Source organism: Gallinula chloropus (genome assembly GCF_964237585.1).
Source record: "Gallinula chloropus genome assembly, chromosome: 31".
NCBI classification, from domain to species: Eukaryota; Metazoa; Chordata; class Aves; order Gruiformes; family Rallidae; genus Gallinula; species Gallinula chloropus.
This window is the reverse complement of record NC_140116.1, coordinates 3,333,271-3,357,866: the sequence shown is the minus strand read 5'-3', so window position 1 is coordinate 3,357,866 and position 24,596 is coordinate 3,333,271. Positions and strand designations below refer to the sequence as shown.

Genomic DNA, 24,596 nt, shown 5'->3' with positions numbered 1-24,596 from the left:
ACATGGCCTAGAGGTGGACTAGGCAGGGGTAGGCTTTGGTTGGACTCAATGATCGTAAAGGCCTCTTCCAGTCTAAGTGATTCTATGATTCTGTGGTTCAGTTCCAGGAAATTCCTGTTCTGTCATGGTGGGAAAGCACTGTCATTCAGAAACATAGTTGAGTGGTTCTGCTGTTGGAAATATGCTTGTCAAATTTTTATAAATGTCAGGGGGGAAAACAAGGAAGAAAAAGTGCACCTTTCCAGGCAAAGATGATGGAAAGAGAGCACAGCTCATCATTACGCAGTGTCTGGGTCACACAAGACCAGGAGATACTGCATTAGCAATGGGATGAAGGTGGTCAGTGTTATTAAAGCTTAGACAAACTAGGAGGGGGGAAAAAAAACCAAACCCAACAGCTAAAAACCCTACTAAATACAGACTGGTCCTAACGTGAGTTACATGGCCAGTGATACGCAGAATGAGCAGTTTGCTGCTGCTTAGAGACATCCAGTCATCACTTTCCAAACGGCATCATTGAGCTTCTGGTTCCTCATGCTGTAGATGAGGAATTTCACTTCTGGAGGAACCACTGACTAAAAATTGTCACTATCAGGTGCAAATGATGGAGAGAAGCTTCGGGTAGGTGGACACGGCAGTGATGAGGAACACGGAGACCACGGCCAGGTGAGGGAGGCAGGTGGAAAAGGCTTTGTGCCGTCCCTGCTGCGAGGGGATCCTCAGAACGGCCCTGAAGATCTGCACATAGGACACCACAATGAACACAAAACACCCAAAAGCTAGACATGCTCTGATTACAATTTCACTGAGGTAGGACCATGAGTGAGAGAGCTCGAGGATCTGGGAGATTTCTCAGAAGAGCTGGTCACAGGCATTGCCCTTGCAGAGGGGCAGTGACAATGTATTGGCCGTGTGGAGCAGAGCGTTGTGAAAAGCAACACTGTGACAGTATTTATAAGAAGGGAAATAAAACCCAGCAGCTGCTTTTTGCCACCAGAGAAAGGAGTGAGAAAGTATAAAGGACTTTGCAGACAACAAGGTCAGTGAAGTAGGGGGAGAAGGTCCTCCAAGCCTCATTGCAGAGATTCCCCTGCAGCCCGTGGAGAAGACCGTGGTGACTTGAAGCTGTTCACTGCAGCCTGTGTTGGATGATGTGGAACAGTGATTCTATTTGCAGCCAATAGAGGTCCCCAAGGTTGAGCATGTGAGGACACTGAAGGAGGCTGTGACCTCATAGGAAGCCTGTGCTGGAGCAGGTTAGCTGGCAGGGCTGTGGAGGACCCAAGCTGGAGCAATCTGTGATGATCTGAAGTTATGTGGGAAGGACTCACGTTGGAGGGGTTCATGCAGGACTGTCTCCTGTGGGTGGGACCCAATGCTGGAGCAAGGGGAGACAGTGAGGAGTCCTCCCCCTGACCAGGAAGGAGCAGTTGAGATGATGTGTGATTAACTGACACCACCCCCCATTCCCTGTCCGCCTGTGCCACTCAGTCGGAGACAGTAGAGAGTTAAAGAGTGAAGTGGACCCTGGGATAAGAAGGGAGGGTTGTAGGAGGGTGTTTAAAATTTCATTTCTCTAGGTTTTTTTCTCATTGCTCTGCTCTCTTTGGATTGAGTAATGAATTAGATTGATTTTATTGTAGGTGTCAAGTCTGTACTGCCAGTGAGAGTAACAGCTGCATGACCTGCCCCTGTGCTTTCTCCCTGCATGATTTCTCCCTGTCCTGATCATTCTGCTCCCAGGGCTCTCTGCCCCTCTGCCATGGCAATGCCCTTGACCAGTTCTTCTGTGAAATCCCCCAGATCCTCAAGCTCTCCTGCTCAGATGCCTACCTCAGGGAAATTGGAGTCACCATGGTTGCATCCTGCTTATCTTTTGGGTGTTTTGTGTTCATTGTGGTGTCCTATGTGCAGATCTTCAGGGCTGTGCTGAGGATCCCCTCGCAGCAGGGACGGCACAAAGCCTTTTCCACCTGCCTCCCTCACCTGGCTGTGGTCTCCCTGTTTGTCAGCACTGGCATCTTTGTCTACCTGAAGCCCCCCTCCATCTCCTCCCCATTTCTGGACCTGCTAGTGGCATTTCTTTACTCAGTGTTTCCACCAGCAGTGAACCCCCTCATCTACAGCATGAGGAACCAGGAGCTCAAGGATGCCTTGTGGAAACTGATGACTGGTTGTTTCTAAGCAGCAATAAACTGCTCCATGTTTGCATATCACTTGCAATGGATCTCACATTAGGACCAATCTCTATTTAGTAGCTTTTTGGTTGTTTTTTTTTCCTTCCAGTTGATGTAAGGTATGGTAACATGGTCCATAATTATCCCATTCCTAATAAAGTATCTCCAGGTCTTTTGTGACCCAGGCACTGCATAATGATGAGCTGTGCTCTCTTTATATGCTGTTGGTCTAGAAATGATTTTTGTTTTGTTTTTTTTTTTCTTATATTTCTAAAATATTTACAAGCACATCTTCATGAGCTGAGCCACATGATTACTTGTCTGGAATGGCAGTGCTTTCCCACCATGACAGAATTGGAATGTCCTGGAAGTGTACCATAGAACCATAGAATCACTTTAGTTGGAGACCTTTATGGTCACTGAGACAAACCACAGCCTAACCCTGCCTAGTCCACTTCTAGACCATATTCTCAAGCATAACATCTACACACCTTTTAAACATCTCTAGGGATTGTGAGTCCACCACTTCCCTGGGCAGCCTGTTCCAATACCTGACTACCTTTTCAGTTGTTGCATTTTTATGTTCCTGGGTTCTGTTGGAAAAGGGGGGGAATCACATATAAGAGAGAAAAAATGCAAGCAGCTGCAATTTGCCCCCAGAAAAGGGAGTGAGAAGATGTAACAAGCTGTGCCAGCACCAAGGCCAGGGAAGGGGAGGATGAGGAGCTGAAGGTGTCGGAGAGAACGATGACCCTGCAGCCCGTGGAGAAACCCATAGTGGAGCAGGGGGAGACAGACAGGAGATGCTGTGACCCACGTTGGAGCAAATCCCTGCCAGCACCTGCAGCCCATGGCGAGACACAGAGACACAGAGATGAGCAAGGGAGAGATTTGCACCAGAACAGGTTTTCTGGAGGGAGGCTGGTGACCCCGTGGAGGACTGGGGCTGAGAGATTTTGTGATTTATTACTGCCTGCCATAGCAGTGACCCACACTGGGGCAGCTGGTGAAGAGCTGAAGCCCTGTGGGAAAGGACTCACGTTGCAGTTCATGAAGGACTGTCTGCCGTGGGTGGGACCCCAAGGTGCAGCAGGGGAAGGGGGTGTGGAATGAATGCCCCCCCCTCCCCTGGCCAAGAAGGAAACCAACTTGCAAGGGATTGACTGAAGCTCCCATCTCCCAGTCCCTGCCCCTCCCTGTGCCACCATGGGGGTGGGGAGAAGGGCGCAAAATCATAACTAAAGGTAAGTCTGCTAAGAAGGGAGGGGTGGGGGGGAAGGTGCTTTAAGATCTGGTCCCATTGTTTTAAGATCTGGTCACGCTTCACATCACCTGACTCTGGTGTCACTGGGTGTGCAGTGTAATAAACTAGAGTTTTCTGTCCTTCACTCTGTTGAGTCTGTTTTGCCCTGGTCGTTCATTACAGGATGATCTCTCCCTGTCCTTATCTTGACTCCAGAGCCTCTTAATATCTATTTTCTCTCCTGTCCAACTAAAAAGGGGAGTGATAGACCAACTTTGGTGGGCGTCTGGCCTCCCACCAGGCCTAAAACACCACACCCACACCAGCCACATGCCTTCTCTTGGCGTCAAAGCACCAATAAAACCACAATGTCATATACAAGCAAGGTGCACACTCCTGGCCTGTCCACCACTCAGGCAAAGGTGATATCACAGCATCTGTCACTGACATGCCCCCATTCCTGGCTTGTCAGGTATTTTGGCACCACTGACATCACAAGGAGATTCCTAAGATATCTGTCAGTTCCTGGCCAATCATACGTCCAGCTACCAGTAGCCTCAGAAGGACCTATACTGTCCATAAGCCTGGTCCTAGACTCAGGCTAGAGATATTTCCTCAGAACCCACACAGCCTATTGGTCTTTTCCCAGCCTATCAACTATTCAGGAAGTAATGATACGCTCTACACAAGTTTTGGGCTTTGTCTGACCTATCAGCTACTTGGGAACCACTGACATCACAACACAGACCATCTGCCTTCTCTTGTCCTGTCAACTGTTCTGGAATCAGTGACCTCACAACAACCTCCACTGTCCACGGCCTGCTCCAGATCTGTCAGTATGACCTCACAAGCACGTATTCCCCTATTGGCCAAGGACACATTGTTGAGATATTCGGTTTACAGTGACCTCACAAGCATCTACCAAATCCATGAGGCTACTCTCCACATGCTTGAAGTATTCCATCTCAGACCTCTCAGGACGCGTTCTGCAGCCTGTTTAAGTGGGGGACTCAGATGGCTTTGTGTTTCTTTCACCTTTAAACATTTATTCTTCATTAAATTAAACCTTATTAAAGCAGGTTTGATCCATTGCATACCTAAGTGTCCTGGTTTCAGCTAGGATGGAGTTAATTTATTTTCTTATAGTGGGTAGAATGCTGTGTTTAGGAATTAGGATGAGAGCAGTGCTGAGAGCACCCTGATGTTTCCAGTTGTTGCCAAGTAATCAAGGACTTTTCAGTTATTCATATTTCCCTACTAATGAGAAAGGACGGGACGCAGCCAGGACAGGTGACCTGAACTGGCCAAAGGGGGTATTCCATACCCATTCTGTCATGCTCAGCATAAAAGCAGGGGCTGGTCGGACAAGGCAGCTCCAGGACGTGCAGTTTTAGGGACAGTCCAGTTTTTGGGACGGCTCTGGGCTGCACGGCTGTCGCAGATGGGACAGATCAGAGGGATGGACTTCACTCTTAAGGGAGAGGCAATAATACGTTTATGGATATAAAACAAAAGGGTGTAACGGTGTTTGGTAATAAACGCGAGAGTAATTAAGATTCGATGGTAAGGTAATCTTGATTAGTTAGTGCACAGAGAGCAGGGTCAGATGAATCTATCAGGACACCCTCCTGTTGAGTCACGAGGTTCAGAAAGAATCCCCTTGCTTTCTAAACTCCTGCTCAGAGAGGAGCCCAGGTGCGGCTGGATTCAGTCTCAGTCCCAGACTTGGTAAACGGTTTATATCTAAAGGATTATATATACAATCAATCCTTTCTATTTCTTAGCTAAGATCACAAATGTTAGTGCACTTATTCCCAGCTCACTTACCGAGGATCTGTTGCAGATATGTTGTGGCAAGGATTCTCTCGACCTCGAGGAGTAACCTTGAGAGGCGTCCCTTTCAAGGGGAGATCCTTACGTGCAGCCCACTGTTGTCTCAGGAGAGCTCAAAGGGCTCTTGGACTGCTCACTGTTTATGGAGTAAGATGATTGGCTCATAGTCATATTCACATACCACCCGTATATGCCAGTGGACACTGACCAGTGTTTGGTGTGCACATCAGCATAGATAACCCTTGGCTAATGTTTTGTTATCTGTCTTCCTGAACTGTGAGACAGATGCAGAAATCACAATCAGCACCAATGGTTATCAATAAATCCATGTAAACAGGATAATCAGGAAAACATGGGGGGGCAATGGGGGAAGCATACCGTCACATCTGCCCAGCCAGTTTGTAACCCAGCTGAGGCTCCACCTGCTTAGGCCAGTGGCAGCCAGTTTCTCAATCAGAATGCAGACAGCTGATTTTTCATTCACAAAACTGGGAAACAGTGGAAACGAGCAGGTGGTTTTTTTTATATATTACTTTCTCATTTTAGCTCTTCTAAAGGCGTACAGGAGGAAAGAGACACAAGGAACTTTTGCTGTTATTCAGTGTTAGCTGCGTTAAGAATTTGGCGCTTTGCCTCTAAAAAAGCAGTCTCAGATTAGTATTATTCTAAAATAATTCAATTTAAAGGAGCAGCAGAATGCTGGATCTACTTTTACTGCATGGCTAGCATTTTTCAGAGTAGCTCATAGGAGACCATGAGACCATAATCTACCCCATCAGGGGAATCAGGATAGATTATTTTGTCAGTCTGGCTGCCCGAACATCCAGCCTGGAGGTTTGCGCACAGCCTGTAACTGGAAGTTCTTAAAGAGCTGTGGCATCCTGGGAGGGTCTGAAGAGGAGGAATGCTGACGTCCTTGTTTGGCAGAGTCTCTGGATCCCGTAAGGCAACAGAGCCCAGAGTTCCAGAACTGAACCACAGGCAGAATGAGCTCTGTGCACTGACGTACAGGGACTGAGGGTGTTCCAGGAGCGAAAGGTGCTGAAGCTGGATCGGCGATACTCTTTTAATGGAATGATAGGTGTATTTTGTAAAGGAAGCAGCAGAGACTTTTATGGAACATCCTGTATGGTACTCTGTGGAACTCACAGTAGAAGCAGTGCCGTAGGATAGTGGTGCATCACATGGTATTGAAATACATGCAAGCAGACTGATAGATCTTCAAAAGTATTGTCTGTCAGTGAATAATCATGGTGGAAGGGCAATTTTCCTACCAACCTTTTCCAGGTGGCAGTGCTCCATTCAGCCCTAGTCACCACCTGCTTTATTTAGTGGGTGTAAAATTGCTGCTCTCAAGGAAGTGAACGGTGAAACATAAAAGAGAGCATCAGAAACAAAAATGGAAACTAAAGCCATGCAAATTAACATGTGACCTGAAAGCAGTATTTTAAGAGTGAGGACACTGAGACTGGAATGAACTGGAACTGTTTAAAACTCCCTTTAGCCCGGAGCACACAGCACACATCTCAGGGGTTTGCTGCATTCGGGCTGAGAGGCAGCAGAGCCAAAGGAGCCAGGCTGATACCTGTCTCAGAAACACTTCCCATGCTGATGTCCATGGCCCTCAGAGCAAGGCCTGCAGTGAAGCGCTGGCTTCTGCCTGCCAGCCCTGGCTGGGCTGACTGGGCCTGAAAGCCCTGGCCCAGCCCTTGCAGAAGGAGTGTTCAGCTCTGCCCCTGCCCGGCAGCAGCCTGGATCTGTCAGGCAGCTCCTGACAGGAATCTCTCCCGGCTGCCTGGATCTTGCCCATGCAGGGAGCTCCAGCAGGCAGGAGAAGCCCCTGCGCTTGGCCAAGGGCCTTGCTGCCTCACGGGGACCCCAGCCTTCAGCTCAGCTTGGTCGCAGCTGGAGCAGAGACTGGGCCTGGCCAGACCCCCATGGCTGCCCAGTAGCCCCATGATCCAGGCCTACAGTTCCCACAATGCCCCGGGAACCACCATGGCCGCCCAGCAGCCTCTGCTCTCTGACTCCCCCCATGCCCAGGAACGATTATGGCCGCCCAGCAGCCTCTGGCCCACAGCTCCCATCACGCAGCGGGGCTGCTGCTTCCTGCAGTGGAACCGTTAAGAGACACCATCCCCCAGGCCGGCCCTGCCCCCGCAGGCCCCATGGCTGCCTCTGCCCAAGAGGGACAGCAGATGGACAGAGGGACGGCCAGAGAGCAGGACGGGGGGACACGGAGAGAGAAGAGGCGGAGGGGAGGAGAAAGGATTGACAGAAAACAGAGAACAGGAGCAGGAGAGAGACGTGTGGAGAGAGGGAAACAGAGCAACAGGCTGCAGGACAGACAGACAGGGACCAGGAGGGACAGACAGGCAGTCAGGGGGAGACAACATCAGCCACTGTCTCTGGAGCAGAGAGGGGAGGAGTGAAAGAAGAAGACCAGGCAGCAGAGAGAGACAGGGAAAGAGACAGTTCCTGGTGGGCTGCAGGCTGGGAGGGAAGAATCAAAAACTGGGGGTAAGGGTCTGGACAGAGTGCTGTTGGGGAGATGAAAACCAGCATTGATGGGCAACTGCCTCGATTCTTGAGCTCCCGTTTGATCTTTGAAACGTCCCGTGTGCCGGAGACCGTGCTGCAGGGAGTGACAGCGACTGCAGAGCAACGCTGAGACCCACCGGACAGACGAGGGTACGGTGGCTGCAGAGCAGCCCAGGGGAGCTGGTTTTCTTGACTGTCAAAGCTGACAGCCCTAAATGTGGTAATCCCAAGAAAGGGGCACATGCACGTGTCGATCGTGTTCACCTCTCCAAATCATGTTACTCATCACCCCTGGGAGGGAACACCTAAGCATGGGCTATAAAAGGACAGTGAGGAAATTACGCCTGGGGTAACCGCTACCAAATTCCATAGCATTCAAAATTCTGCTGTTTCAAGGAAATCCGCAAGATGAGCTTGTCCAGCTGAGCCTTGTCTCTTTTGGGAAACTTGGGCTGGTGACCTGAATTGAAAATGGCTGTATGATCCCAGAAACCTCAAGGCTTGCACCAGGGGAAGCCATGGTATCTATAAAGTAGAATCGTCCACTTAACAGGGACAGAAATGGGGGAAAGCAAGGCTTTTCAGGAGGCAGTGGAAGTTCTTCTTTGCTTAAGCTCTGCATAAGTCATATCAGAGAGAGATCCAGCAGCAGCATGGCTTTGTCTCTATACGCTGTATTGGTAACGCAGGGAAGAGATCCCTGGGTTTCTATTTGAAAGTTTGGAATTCAGGCCTAAGAAACGTTGGTTTAGGAAATAATTTTTTGGTACCAAGATGGGTTTCGCTTCTTCCAAGAAAGTTTTTCTCTGTTGTCCCTTTGGAAGCATCTTAAAAAACTGGAGTAAATCTGGAGGCAAAGATTTAGGATGGGCCTTCTAGATAATGATGAAAATATCAAAAGCAGCTAATGGACTTTGAGCGTTCCTAATCAATTTTACAATATATTTGTTTAATAGATGTGGAAATAACATTTATTTAAGAATGCACAAAGAACAGCGTGCAGCGAGAAGAGAACAGCTGATTGGAAAAATGCTGAAGTCAGTCATGATGGAAGGCATGACTGAAGGCTTCAATTTCTTTCTTCATTTCCTAGGAAGAAGAAAAGACAAACCATCAGTCAGCATGAACAAGAGCTTCAGGACCCTGCTTATTTATTCATCACAGGAATAAAGAATCTGTCCACACACACAACTGTTAGCAATATTTAGCAAATACATGTGCTGCTACCACCACCACCACCACGTCTTTCTTTACTTCCACAGATGTTAAAAACATGTATCTTTGGATCCTGTCAGCACGGACAAGAGAGACAGTGTGGATCTGTATCACGGGACCATGGCTCTGTATCAACAGTGGTTCCAACAGGTAGAAAGAGGAGACAGTTCCAGAAAAGCCCCAACTAAATGCTGGAAATGCTCCCTTCTGCACCCTGAATCATTACTTGTTAAAGACTTCTCTCTTCATACACAGAGTTTGCTCCTGACTGACTTGCAGCATCACTCTGAGTAGGAGGATTGGGGTTTTTTGGTTAAAGCTGAAGTAGGAAACAAAGAAATCAAGTCTCTCTTAATTTAAGCATTACAAGTGAAGTCGCAAAACCTCACAAGCCCCAGGCAACAGAAACACGTCCCTTCCCATGCTAAGCCACATCACTACGCTGGATGAGAGATGGGCCTATTTGTCAGGAATGGCATCCCTGAATCCAAAGAATCCTCAGGGCTGCACAGTCAGAACAGAACGTCCGGTCTAACTCTTTGTCAGATGTGGAAGACAAGGGCCAAAGACCAGATCTTCCTCTTTTGCAAGGCAGGCTGAGAAGTAGAAGGAATTTGCTCTCTACTCAGGCACAAGCAGCTCAAAACCAAATGGATTCAGGGACTATTAAACCGTCAGAGGCAGAAATCTCCCCCTGTGTCAAAATAAAGATGCTCACGACAAAGGTTGTGGGGAAGGACTCCTGACAGACTGAGGTTAACTGCTTGGAGATGGCTGTGGGGGTGGACCCACTGTCTTCCAGATCAAGCCATTCCCTGCAGAAACTGCCAACGACTCTGCCAAGTACAACAAGGGGTTTGCAATACGGAGAAATGGCCTCAGAGTGAAATGGAAAAGTCTTCTAACACAGGCAGCAGTGAAGAGTAACGCCCTGCTAAGTGCCATGTCCAGAGCGCACACACACGCAGGCGGGACTCACGCACGCTTAACAGTGAGACAAAGTGCTGTAAGACACAGGAAAGAATCACCTGCACTAGTTGGGTTGTGTCGTAATCTTCCCGATGCCGGTAAATGCACTGAGCAAGACCATTATACAGTCTTTCCAAGTGAGAGACGGTGAAGTTCTTAGTTGCCACAGTGGCTAAAGTCAACAGTTGCTGAAGAGAAAACGGAAACAAGTTTAGAATAGCCCCTAAATCCATCATACAAACTGCTGCAACACAAAGAACCAACCTTACAAGCGGCTGGTCGGTGGGCTATTTTAAACAAGCCCTTTGAAATGAAGAATTAGGAAGAGAAGCCAGCCTCCTACATCTTAATTCCCCCAAAGATCCAACAGCAGCCTACACCACGTGTGGCAACACAACAGTCGTAGTCCGTTACAGGTGGAATGTTTCCACAAACTCTACATCCTTCCCATAAATTGTTTCCACTGGCACCTTTCAACAACGGGCTTAATTTACAGCCGTCCATGTAGCAAGAATATGTCCCACTTCCATATTAACAACATTGAAATTCGACTTACTCTGAGCTCACTGCCAGCCACAGTCCCTGGCCCTCTGTGAACTCCCGCTGCGTTACCGACACGAGAACAGCTCGCACCAGTCACAGGGTGTACCAAGGCACCTGGAACGGCACAAATTGCTTCAGTCGGGATTTCTGCTTCTCTGGGTGGGCTACAGGGTCAGTGAATTATCCTGGAATACAGTCTCTCTGCAGGGCCAGAGACAGAACTGTTACCAGTTATTTCTTCACTGAGAAGCACTTGACTTTTACTTTCTCTCTGGCCAAAGTCACTGCTCCATCAACAGAAGGCACTCGGGCATACAAGAAAAGCACTAGAGAGAAAGGCAGGCTACAGCCAGGGGGGAAATACACCGGCGTTGTCGTGACAGTCTGGCAGGCTAACACTCACTCCCAAGTCATGTAGCTTAGGAAACACACCTTGCACTGCAAACAGGAGCATGTAAGCCTTCTGTTCAACAGGTGACGCTGGGGCCACACTGCCTGAAGTACAGCTTTTTAACTCACGCTGCTCATTACTGGGAAGATACTCATACAATAAAAGGAAGTCAAAGGCTGTTTTCCCATTAGGTACCACTTGAAAAACAACCTGCAGGAGCAAAACACCAGCATCTGCAGAAAGACACGACTTGGGCTTTCAGTAACTACAGGGGCAGCATCTTTACGCAAGAAACACTGTGTGCCGACTGCAGAGAGGTGTTACAGGAAGAATGGAACCTAAGAAGGCTCATCAATAGTGTAATCCAAAAGCAGCTTAAATGAGCTGCTTGACCTTTCACTTAGCATTTGAATTTGAGTCTTCAGAACCTTGTGCTCGTTGGCACCCCAGCATTTCACTCTTTCTCAAGCCTGAATGTTCAGGAAGCACCACACTCTCCTTCTCAGAAGCAGATGTTGCCCACCAGAACTTTTTTTTTAGTTTCATGACCATTTTTATGTTGTTCCACCACATCAGAAACTCTCATTCAATCCATGTTACCCCAAGACAAGCCTGTGAAAAGTTACTGATAGAAAAATACCACAAAGCAAAAACTCTACAACTACTAACTTACAGGTACCCACGTTTTGTATGTAGAGTATCCTCACCTGCATTGCTTACGGACTCAGGACGTGCAGGAGCTTGATTTAGAAGTAGGTCTTCAAAAAACCTTCTTCTTTCTCCCTCATCAGGACACTGGACATTGAAAACTTCGTCTCGATAAATAAACAGCTCTTTTATCTATAGCCCAAAGAGAAAAGGTATTTCAGATACAAGACGACACATGCTCAGACTCTATTCCCAGAAGATGAGTACCTGTCTAAATTCTAAATTGTCACCTGAGTAAGACACACTGTGAGGAGTTGTCTTCCTGCCCTTTGCAAGCATCTGATGACAGTCACCTCTAGGTAAGCTGACCCCATATTTGAGACAAAATATGTCTAGGATGCTCAGCATGGACTCTTGCTGAATTTTGTGAAGGAATACGACTACAGATCGATTTACAAGTGACTAAACAGGACTTGGAATTCAGCTATCGACTCTGTAAAGCTTTCACTTCTATGAAAAATACAAAGTTACAGTCCATTGTTACAGCGTGACCACCGTACTTTCTCAGTAAAAACATCCCTTTTCAGTAAAAATGTTTTCAGTTTAAATAGGTTTCCCAGTGCCATTAGCCAGCACTACATATTCTTCACTAATGTTCAGACCCAACCACCTTAAACTCATATGAGTTCTTGTCTGAAGATAACGGACAGATCTGCCGAATAAGCAGGAGTGTGTGAGAAGGGGGGAAAAGTTGGGTCAAAGTCAATCCCTTTAGTCAGAAAACACTTGAGACAAATGCTTTTGGCATTGCTTTGTCTAAGCAGATTTGAGGAGACCTGGCCAGGGTGCCCGAGTAATAACAGGATGCATTTGTTTCGTACCCCAATGCTTCAAGGAGCTCCAGATGAACAGGAAATTGAATAAAAAGAGAAGGAAAGTATTGATGGCAATACCTCTTTTGGGAGATCTGTGTAACTCACATCCGATGTTGCAAGCAGCAGAACTGGGGCAAATGATGGGATGTCCTGCAGTAGTCGTATAAAGGTTGCTTTCAGTGGCTCTCCAGCAGCTTTCCACCACGAGTTGATAAGTGGAATATAAATGATACTTGGTGTCTTTCTTTGAGCTTCCTGCATCACCTGGTAAAATGAAAGCTTGGATAAGAAGACTGAGCCATTTGGAACAGGCTCCTAAGTAACCAGGGATCAGTCAAACGCTCTTACCAAATAGGAGTACATGAAAGCCAAAACACAAAACCAAACCACCCCCAGAACAACTCTCCAACCCAAAGATAGAATTTTCACCTTGACTCAAAGATAGACATTGTTACACAGACAGGAACAGAGCTGGTGTAAGGAACCTCACAATGTACATGCTGTATGTGGAGGTGTGCCTGAAAAGACAAGACTAACCCTGTCTTCTTCAAGACAGCTTAGTTTGGGTAAATGGTTACATGATGGAGACTAGACCATTTTCAGTTTGGAGCAGGAACACATCTGAGTCAGTTGAGTCTGGAGCAGTCTGAACAGGCAAATACCAACGTGAAAAGATGAGGGCTGATGCTGATGAAGCGGATTTCCAGGCAGAAGTAAACCAAACAGCACACCCAAACCAGGCCACCTCCATTAACAATGAATGTCACTTCCTTTACTAGTTTAGAGACAGTTTGTGAATCCCATGAGCATAAAAAGAGGAGATACCTGTGCACACGTTTGTTCCCATGATGTGTTGCCAGCAAACAAATCAGGCACGTCCAGAGTATAGACAGGAAACTTTTCCAGGGCATGTATTACTGCAGGTGCCAAATGAGAAGTTTGCCCACACCCTGGCTCTCCAACTAGTAAGAACCGTGGCCTCACACACGTTGGCTGGTAACGAGCAGTTCTAGAACAAGGAGGAGGAAAGAACTTTCAGAGTGAAGTGATGAATAGACACACAGCCGTCAAAGGCTTTTCCCTAACCTCCTTTGTTGGTAAAGACTCTCTCTGTTCCAGCAAATAAGAAGCTGCTCTGTGATCAGAAAGACTTTCAAAACCCTTTTTCTTACCAACTCATCCCCTAGCTCCCCTACAAAATCCCACCAATCCTGCTATTTGCTTGTCTGGGTGAAGCAACAGCTCTTGAATCACACAGGGGGACTGTCCAGCTCAAATACACAGACACCAGCTGGTCAGTAACCTGATATGGGGCAGAACAACTGTCACTCAGGACACACGTCTCTAGATCTCTTCACCACCGAAATTTGCCTATTCTTACTGGAGGTAAAGGAAGGGAGGAAGGGAGGAAGGAAGGAAGGAAGGAAGGGAGGGAGGGAGGGAGGGAGGGAGGGAGGGAGGGAGGGAGGCAGGAAGGAAGGAAGGAAGGAAGGAAGGAAGGAAGGAAGGAAGGAAGGAAGGAAGGAAGGAAGGAAGGAAGGAAGGAAGGAAGGAAGGAAGGAAGGAAGGAAGGAAGGAAGGAAGGAAGGAAGGAAGGAAGGAAGGAAGGAAGGAAGGAAGGAAGGAAGGAAGGAAGGAAGGAAGGAAGGAAGGAAGGAAGGAAGGAAGGAAGGAAGGAAGGAAGGAAGGAAGGAAGGAAGGAAGGAAGGAAGGAAGGAAGGAAGGAGGGAGGGAGGGAGGGAGAACAGTATTAGTAAAAAAACAATTGAGGTGGGCACTGAAACACGTTCCCCGTATCTGAAGTGCACAATTGATTGGTTAAATTACAGCTGTACCCAAAGTATGTGTAAGATTTACTCAGTCCTTCTCATTGTTTGAATTGTGTTTGGCTTTCCTAGTAATCACTCTGCACTAGCACGAAATACATTTGTCAAGAGCCCTTGTTGTGTGCTATACTGTTGTGCCTTTGCTGGCTGAAGTCCAAGATCCCAGAGACATAACCAAGCTCAGCAGGTCAGGTTTCTCTGGACAGCACAGCGACAGAGATAGAGAAAAATAACTGACCCAACAGTAGCGACAACAGTAAATCTTTTCAGCTGTTAGCTTATACAAGCTGCACATTAAAACGTCTGAAGATCAGCATAGTTACCCTCTAGGATGGAGGAACTGCCTCTCTTCTCTTCTGGGCTTTTTACGTGGTGGCATTTCTTCAAAGGTTGATGGTGATCCTGGTAGGATATTTTCCAGAGATTAGCATAATAGCTGTTAACAAACCTCCATTTGTCTGGGGTGGAGCAAGTTTATCACTTTACAGACTCTCACCAACGGACAGACTAAACCGGCTCAGGCCTGAGGCTGTCATAGGCAGCACCTCACATCTGCTGGGCAAGCCGAGCCCCAGCGTATATAGTGCTAAACCACTCTGATCTCGTGTACAAGTGTGCACTGCAATCCACAGCCAGTCAGGCTAAAACCCTAGGGTTAGAAATCATGGTAGCTAAAGCAGTATTTAGCTTAAACCACTTATACGTGACTTGTGGGCCTGACATTCTTCAGACAGGCATTAGAAGCCTTCCCTTCTGCCCCTAGTTAAATGTTTTGAAGAGCTACCTTGTACATTCAATCTGAGATCCATATTTACACCTGAGAAATAGGATGTTAGCTACTGCCACAAACAGGATGCTGAAGTAGAGAAGGCTGTTGTCGACTGCATATTGCAAGTCATCCACAGCTCCCATCCCACACTTCAGTTTAGAATCCAGAACACAAACTGTGCGTGGTATTCCTGCAATGAAGGTGTGCCCCTGCCTGTTATACAGTGCTGCTGCCATTCCGCTGGAGAGGCTGGTGGATGGCGATGGCACAAATGAGCAGCTTTTGCTTTGGCAGAATGTTAAAGAAGTGAATGCTACTGTTGTACCTTGTTGGTGGTCCTTCTGTAGCGCAGACTCTGCGTGGGGAAATACTCTCTGCAAGGCCTGTAAAATCCTTGCGAGGGAGTTTTCAAGCAGCGGTTTGGCAATAGGACATAGCGCTCGCCCAGGGGAAGCCAAAGCCCTCTGTGAAGCTGGAGTAATCTTCTGCATAGCCACAAGAAAATCCTCTGCTGTTACTTCAAGAGAAGCAACATCGATCGGCAGCTTCTCGTTACTTTCATAGATCTGAGGATAGTGGCGGCGCAAAGCACAGAGGGCAGCTTCAGCACATAAGGCTCGAATGTCAGCACCGCAATACCCTAAGAAACAAGACAAAAGCCAAATGGGACATCAGTCTCAGGCAGCACACCAGTCAAAGCCCAGGCTTCTGAAGTGCAGTGCTGAAAGACTTTGCACGCAGCCAACAATTAACAGGTTAACAGAGCACTTCAAGAGGCACCGCGCTGCAGAGAAGGTTTGTTACGTAGCTCGCAGCCTGGTCTCACACCCTTAGGAAGCAGTCTCCTCATCAGAACTTTGCTCCTGAGGAAGATGCCCCAAACCCATTCAACGTTCTCAGAGACACAAAAAGAATATTCACGAAAAGAATCTCTTCACTTCTCCCACGCCGTGCCAGGTGCCTCACTGCCACGCTGTGCAGCAAGGTGCAAGAGCCTGGGTACTGCCTGGTAGAAGCTCAGATTCCTTCGGACTCAGCCACACGCAGAAGCTCACTTTGTTTTCAGACTTACCAACACATCTGTCAGCGAGCTCTTGCAGGAACATGCCTGGTGGCTGAGGCCTCCAATGTTGTGTGTGAATCTCAAAAATCTCCTTTCTAGCCTGGAAAGAAAATGGTTGTGGTTTGTCCTACGTTTTCTCTTAAAAAAAGCCAACCAAACCAACCAACACAAAATGCCCCAGATCCTCACATGAGTACAAATAGAGAGCAGTGTCTAGGTGGATACAGTACATAAACTTGTGCTTGTGTGCACAACATTTCTTTCCTTTTCAAGATGTGAAAGCAGTAATTTATAGTTAATTGAGACATTTACTGCCAGAGTCACATACAATCACAGAGATCCAGTACCCGACCTTACTGCCAATGCAGCATGGATTTTGTCCAAGTTGTCCATACTGATTTTCACCTGAACTGCTCTGCAATACCGCACTGTGACCCTGGTTCTGTTCTCAAGAAGGACTTTGTCACATCAACATCAAGGCTGAGTTTCAATTCTGACCTTTGTATCTGGCAAACTGAAGAAGAACTCGCGATCAAAGCGTCCAGGTCTTCGTAAAGCAGGATCGACAGAATCCAGCCTGTTGGTGGCTCCGATTACCACCACCTCTCCTCTGCTGTCAAAGCCATCCATAAGGGCCAGAAGAGTTGTTACGACAGAGCTAAGGGAAAAAACAGAATTTCCATTCACTGGTTTAGAACATTTTCTGATATTCTACACAGTCTTCTCCAATGATGACTCAAAAAGAACAAGCTTTTGTCAGTGAGATGCTGGTTAGCTAAAGACTCACTGGAAGACATAAAGAAACTGATAAGCTAACACAGGCCTTGTGCTCCTATCAAGCTTAGTGAATTGATTTCAATTCTTGTTGAAAAATACTCTGTAATTTAGCAGCATTCAATGACTGGTTTGCAGGATCAATTCCCGTGTCACAGAGTTAAACAGGTTCTGGTCTTCTTTTCACAGAGGTCGAGCAGCTTCTATGTAGATGCAAAAAAGGCACTACCTATGAATCTGGTCTTGTTTGTCGGACCGCACAGGAGCAAGGCCGTCTATCTCATCAAAGAAAATGATTGAAGGTCGCATCTTGCAGGCCTAGAATGGAAACACAGGATCCTGACATCATAAAGCCAGCACTATTTTAAGGAGAAAAAATCCTGTAACAGGGGTTTGTTTCGCAGGGTTTTCCCATTTGCTCTATTTATCTTTCCCAATACAGGTCAAGACCTCATGCCCCTAAAGAACCCAGTGCAAAAGGAAACACTGACAAAACACGAAAAAGCAGGGAGTTCTTCCTAAAAATACTGACCACAGAAGTTTACAGTTACAGAACACAGGGCACATTTCAGCCTTACCTGATCAAACAATTCACGAAGCCGTCGTTCAGTTTCCCCTGCCCATTTACTCAGGCAGTCGGCACCTTTTCTCATAAAAAAGGCAATTCTCCTGCCACCTCGGCTATATTCGTTAGCCAGCGCACGAGCAACCAGTGTCTTCCCAGTTCCTGGTGGACCGTAGAACAGACAGCCTCTGCAATGAAAACAAAACACAACCCCACAAAACCCCCATTAAATTCACATATGATAACCCCCGTAATGGAAAAATACCTATTACAACCCCCATCCCTAAACTACACGCCTCTTCTCTCCTAACCAGAACTAGCGGCAACAGCTGAAGAGGGAGAAGGCAAAAAGAGATGGAAGTTCTGGGTTCCAATGCAATTTAACAAGGCAGGAAGTGCAACTGATAGAGAGGAGAACGGAGATGTACAAACCTTGAGAGCACATCATAGCATCCCAGAAGGACACTTCCAAAACTGCCGACAAACTAGCAGGGCAGGTTACAGCACAGCACAGCCAAGCAAGAATAAACCTCAGCACAAAATCCAAGACTGGCATAACTTGGGAATCACCAGTTCATTCTTCAGTGATACGATAGAGAGACTGGCATAACTTGGGAATTACCAGTTCATTCTTCAGTGATACGCTGCATTGAAATGCTTGTCTTTGCAGAAGGCAAGATTTGACAGTGAAGCATTGCACTCTCCCCTCAAAAGCTCTAAGTTACTGGATTTGCTCTCCTAGACCATGCATTGCTGATGCTAAAAAAGGTGCAGGTCTAAGGCTGGGAGAGAAAACTGCATTTCCAGATAAATACAGTCATCAGTGAGAACAGCTGAAACGTTGCTGTTTCAAAAAGAATTTCAGTGCATAAAGAAGCCAAACCCTGGAAGACTTTCCTTCTGTTACTTGTAATACTTTCAAACCGACTGAAAGCAAAGAATTTGAAGTCCTATTTCACTGTAGCATGACTGAACTTTGCTGACCAAACACATACAAAGCTAACAATTACATCTCTACTTATTTCCTGACACAGAACTAATTTAGCAGCGTAAAAAGTGGACAGACTCTTATTTTACCCCAACCACAACCACCACTGCAACGCTGTGGCTGCAATTCTCAAAGTCATGCTTGATCACTTGCAACAAAAGACTCTTGAGAGAGAACACTGGACTTGCAAGGAATGAATTACAGTTGACTACTGGTATAGTATTCCTTCCTGCTTGTAAACTAATCAAGTTGGCTTGTACCTAGAACTCAAAACAAGAACACCCCAAGCCCTCCTTTTAAAGGCAAGGCAGTGACAAAGGACGCCCTTGCTGCAGCTGGATTCTAGATTCTACCCATTTTAAATAAATTCTTTTTTACTACTGCTAAGAAAACCCACCAACACGGCTGAAGATTTAGAAGCATGAAGACATATTGATAGCTCAGTTGAATCCTCTCAGGAAAATGGGTTAATTAGGATGTACACAGTATCTGTTACCTTGGAGGCTGAATTTGGAATCTCTCAAAGACTTCTGGGTAAAGCAGTGGTAAAATGACCATCTCTTTTAAAGCTGAAATGTGGTCAGAAAGACCACCCACACCATCAAATCGTACCTAAAGAGAAAGTCAACAGAGCACATCTCATACATCACAGAAAGCTACGACCTTGACAAGGTTCCATCAGAAAGTCTGTGTCAGCACAAAGAAGAGCTCTGGGCAGTTTTCAAATTGCTTGAGAGCAGAACTGTAAACCCCCTTTCCATTAGGGGGGTTACCCATAGGCAGCACGTAACTGGAAGCTTTCAGAAACACTGCAAACACCTCGCTGGCACGCTGATCTAGCATTACTTACTGAATGGCCTGTTTGCATTGGATCAACATCAGCCAGACCTGCTCCCCTTTTCCTTCGATCCTTCTTGAGGTTTAGTGGAAGACACCTGATTTGAATGAAGGAAGAGGAAGGCATTTGTTAGCATGCAGCTAGAAGATTTTTACATTTATAGTGACAGCAGGTGAACCCAGAAGACCACCTAAGTGAGACCAACCTCGTAAAGAGGTAAATATTTGTTCAAATTGATTTACATTTAATGTCTAAGAGTAAGAAAAGGAAAATGGTGACTCCAGACATGAAGCCAGGCTAACTGACAACTCAGCGCTTATGAATACCCATGGCAGACCACACAACACACAGATGAATGCAAGCTGTGAACAAGGAGTTCCACAGATGCAGACTGTGAACTGACCATGACTTGGGTGATAGAAGAACCCCCCAAAGCACACTTCCAAGTACACACTAAGTAATATCAACATTTAAATGAATTCCATCTCAGAATTTCCTTTGAGATCTATTAGTTTCCAGACGATTGTTCTCCTGATGAATCTCATTTCAAAGCTGTTACACGATTTCCCTTGTGACAGGGAAATTTCATGTTTCTTAGAAAGGTAAAATGTTTAACTGTTTTGTAAAGAGACAGCATGCTCCATGCTCTCACTGCTTACAGGATCCAAACCCCCTCTGTCATGACTGTGGTAATTTAGAGTTTCTAATTTCATTTAGCCTTTTTCTTAGTGAAGGACAGTTTCCTACACAAACATGAACTGATTCCAAAGAGAAACCAAAATCAGTACTTGAGTGATTAAGTAAATCCACACAGGGTCTCCCTCTACCTAAATTAGTTTTAAGAAAGTAACTGGTATCCTCCAAGCTTAAAAAGTCTGAGAGCAAAGTATTTTATCAGAGGGACATTCTGGTTTAAAGTCAAGAAGGAGAGAATTTCAATTACATCATCTCAGCCCCACCCTCCATAATCACCTCATCAAGGACAACAAAGGCTGCATTTGAAATAATTAATGGCTAATAAAAAGTATGGCCTCCCCCCTCAATACATGCTTTCCTTCTACCCTTGGACTACCACAGCAGTAATGCTAACGTTTTTTCTGTAATTCCCACCAATCCAAAACCTCTGGAAGGATTAGTCAGCAGTGTGACTGACAGCACTGCTGAGAAGGACCATCACCAAGCATTCACGAACCTGTCAGTTCTTTGGCTGCAGGAGTCTTCTAGTCTTTGAGGACTTCCAAATGGGGACCTCTGTCTGGCATCTGAAGAGCAGTCTGAAACTTTGCTCTTACTTTGCCTTGGTTCTGTTGAAAGCCAAGAGAAGTTGAGTGCCCATATACATTTTCATTCCAAAAACATCTCACTGAAAGAAATCAGCTCTGAAGAGAAACCCTGCAGAGAGCCTACTTTTCAGTGGTGGTTGATAGTCCTCAACAGGTTTCCTCCTCTCTCGAAGGGAATATCGCTTCTGAGTATCTTCTTCACCCTTCTCAACACTTTCCTCTGGCAGAACAACTGTACATTGAGATAAGATTGAACTTCTTAAGTACTCTTGTAAATTAAATTCAGAATGCACTACACAGAGGTTCTGTCCTTGCTCCGATGACTGGGTGGCTTCTCATCCGTCTCAGTAGCAACAGTTCTGTCATCTTGTTTAGCTGAGGCTTGAGTCACAAAGGCTTCAGCTGCTCTGCTTTTCTGCTCCCCGTGTCCTTCCCCTTGCTCTGCTGGGAGAGCCCTGGGAGGGGCCCAGGTGGCTGTTCCTCCTCCATTTGATTTGGGTGCCTGCCATTGTGTACCCATGTGCTCATCTGGGCCTGTGCAGGTAGGGCTTGGATGGGCTGACGGCCCTGGGAGCAGCCCGCTGGGGTCTTCTTTGGGCTCCCCCTCCTGCCACGGTGTCTCTGAGCTCCGCTGGGGGGGTGCAGGGTTGATCCATCACAAAACCTAACACTGGTTGGCTCAGCAACCACCACATCCTTTCCTGTCCTTAAGCACCCTCTTGCCTCGTTCTGTCCCATCCAGAAATCTCCTACAAGGATTGCTGGGCCGACTGCCCTCATCACAACCATCATTCTCACTAAACCTTCACATTTCCCCTCTCGCTCCAAGCATAAAGTCAATATGGCCTTTTACATTTTTACCAAATAACCTCACTGCTCATTTAATTGCCCACTGAGCACCGGGGTGACAGCTCCTAATTACAGGCCTGGGCAGCAGCTGCCTCCAATCACCAGCTAAACACAGAAAGGAACACCACTCTCTTCTCCCCTGCTGATCTTCACACTCTGCAGGAGCTTTCCGTACACATCTGGCAACCTGCCTTACTTCCTGAGAAGTCTCTCCCTGCTGCTCACAAGCAGGAAAACTGGCACGCTCCTGTTGTAGTGAGACTGCTCTTCCTCCTTCTGAGGAATAACTTCTCTTTGTATTCCCACCTGTGCACAGCCATCTGCTGCCTTTTATCTTGTAAGCTTTCTGGAGAAGCCTGATGATTATTTTCCTCTCTGAATACCTGTTCTGAGCTCACTACACTACAGCCCTGAAGTACAGCCCTGACTACAGCTCGTAATGCTAATAGCAAGATGGATCATTGTTTTAAAGATTAAAAATGCCCCGCAGGTCAGCTTGTGTCAAGTGTTTAGGACAAGGCTTTTGGCTGGAGCACAGGAAAGAAAACTTAAACCAGAACTAAGCCACACTCCCACCTTGCTCATCAGTTATTTCTTTGCCAGCTTTTGGCACTGCTTTCTTTCCCTTGGAGGTCCCATTGAGGTTCTCCTAAATAAGAAAAAAACAACCCCCAAACCAGAAAGATCAGTCACAGGCATGCAGAAAACCTGACGTGCGTATTTTATCGGGTGCCCCTGTAGAAACATCATCACTGCGCTCCATACAGACTAACGAGTGAAGTAAGGAACAGGAGGAGAGAATAAGTACATCACTCTGGCACCCAGGAGCAGTCACAAGAATTCCTGCACTAAAATAGGGCTTTGTACATGTGACACTTAAATACAAATCCCAGTCTATCAATTAATCACACATCAATAATCCAAGAACCCAGGCAAAACCTAGGAAAAACAATTTCTAGCAGATAAAAAATGCATCTGGGCACTTGAGGGACGATGTACTCGCTGATCCTTAGGGGTCTCTTCCACCTCAGGATCTTGTATCATTCTATGAAACTACCTGCAATTCTGCTTTCATTAAAAACAAAAAGGTAACTCAGATTAAAAGAAAAACCTGTGAAAGCAGCCTATGAGGATGTTTCAAAAACAAAGTGCCCCTCCATTCAAAAGGACAGGAGAACCTAAATTCACAGACCAAAACTAAGATTTGAAGTGAAAACCCAAGCCCTGAAACAGCTGTATGCTAAGAGCATGCATTCAAAACTCACAAGGCAGTTCAGAAAGCGTAGTAGAAGACATGGATTTCAGCATAACACTGCTATTTCCTATCTCTTGAAGAAGAGCCTTCCACCACCCACCCTTAAGACTCTCTCTGTAGCCCAACCGTAAGAGGAAGATGTTACATCCCAATTAGGGAGCCAAATCTCATGTTCTTTTAGAGTAGAGTGGGTTTTGGAACCGCTAAATTAAAATCACAACTAATTCATTTCCCTATCTGGACTACACCAGTTATACAAAAATAACAGAACAGATTAGCAGCTCCCAGGCTGTGGAATACCCCAGGGTCTTCTCCCATTTGTCCTCTGCGCCTCTTCCCCATGTCGTCCACTTTCTGCTGAACTGCTTCTGCAGTACTAAGACAAAAAGTTGATGTAAGAGCAAGGACAGGCAAATACAAACCAAAACATTGAAAACAGTACACAAAATCAACATCTGAACATAGCATGCACAAGCCGAGAGTCACTGGCAGAATGAAAGACAGGCAGAAACACTAAGACCACTCTGGCTGCATCCAACTTTCCTCAGTATCTCAACTCAACTGAGCATTATAAAAATACTCTGAAGTATGGCAGAAAAGTTAATTTGAAATGAAGGCACTTCTAATGCTAAGAACACTGATTTAGAGGGCAACTTATGTCTACCAAAAGTCACAAGGTGAAGTGGTCCTTTTGATTCACAAGGCAACACAGAAACCCACCCAGCACATACACAGAAGACCCTCTCAGATGAGGATCTTTCCACAACTGGCAATCCAAAAGGAAGATGCCAGGGGCCAGTGTGAACACTGTCTGTACCCAAATTCTCTACACATGAAGCATCTTTCCAAATACGTCCTCCTTAAACAGCCACCAGAACCTATTCCCAAAAAACTCCTTTTAAACACAGAATCACAGAATTGTAGGGGTTGGAAAGGACCTCCGGAGATCATCGTGTCCAACCCCCCCTGCTAAGCAGCCTACCTAGGACAGGTCGCACAGGTCGGTGTCCAGACAGGTCTGGAGTATCTCCAGAGAAGGAGAGATCCCCCTCGCAGGGGATATGCTCCAGGCCCTTAGTCGGTGTAGCTGTGAAGAATAAAAGGCCAGCCCTCAACCAACTCAGGGTATATTAAGACTGAGTGATTACAGGACCTACTGGAGGACACCCTACCTGCTCAGCAGTTACAGAATGCTAATGAGCACCTCCAGGTCCAATCCCAATCAGGCTCTATTATGACACGTACCTGCATGTCACGCTGACCATTGTGACTTACCACAGAAGCAGAGAATGATGGGAGTTGGAAGGGCCCTCTTCACAGCATCTAGTCCAACACCCCTGCCAGAGCCACATCTCCTACAGCAGGCTGCCCAGGACAGCATCCAGGTGGGCTCTGAGTAGCGCCAGAGATGGAGACTCCGCAACTTCTGGGCAGCCTGTCCCAGTGCTCTACCACCCTCACAGGAAAGATGTTCCTCCTGATGTTTAGGTGGAACTTCCTATATACAAGTTTATGTCAATTGGCAAGATTATTCCAGCCCCTTCTGCTCCAGCTAAACTCCCAAATGCCAGAAAGCTCCATCGCTTGCTGCTTCAACAAAAGATCAGCCCAGTATTTACCACACAGCATCCTCTCCCACTGCTTCCCTCCTTGAACTGTGTATGGGATTTGCACGGCAAAGTTTTGGTAGGGAGGCAACACGCGGCTACACGGGGACTCACTCTTGAGCAGCCTGCTCCTCAAGGTCTGCACCCTTCAGAGACACATTACAAGATTTCCTTCAGGGGACAGCATTTCTCTACAAAACCAAAGGGAATTCCAGCTAAACTTTTATATGACTGTTGAACTTTTGGCATTTCTGCAAGGAGGACCTATCCCCCTGACTACACGAGGAAAGCTGTGATGACAACGAGGGGGCTCTTGTTCAGTTCACAAGCTAAAGTTTCTTTGG

General features: G+C 46.6%; 1 protein-coding gene across 1 annotated transcript; it reads right to left on the bottom strand.

Moving 5' to 3' along the window:
* Window positions 1–15,041: 15,041 nt before the first annotated feature.
* Window positions 15,042–23,910, bottom strand: LOC311202635 (ATPase family AAA domain-containing protein 2-like; the record flags this gene model as incomplete). Its single annotated transcript, XM_084277223.1, has 8 exons — window positions 15,042–15,670; window positions 16,103–16,193; window positions 16,592–16,751; window positions 17,097–17,185; window positions 17,446–17,620; window positions 18,917–19,032; window positions 19,271–19,355; window positions 23,891–23,910. 8 exons carry the CDS (start codon window positions 23,908–23,910, stop codon window positions 15,042–15,044), a joined length of 1,365 nt encoding a protein of 454 aa, XP_084133349.1.
* Window positions 23,911–24,596: the final 686 nt, after the last annotated feature.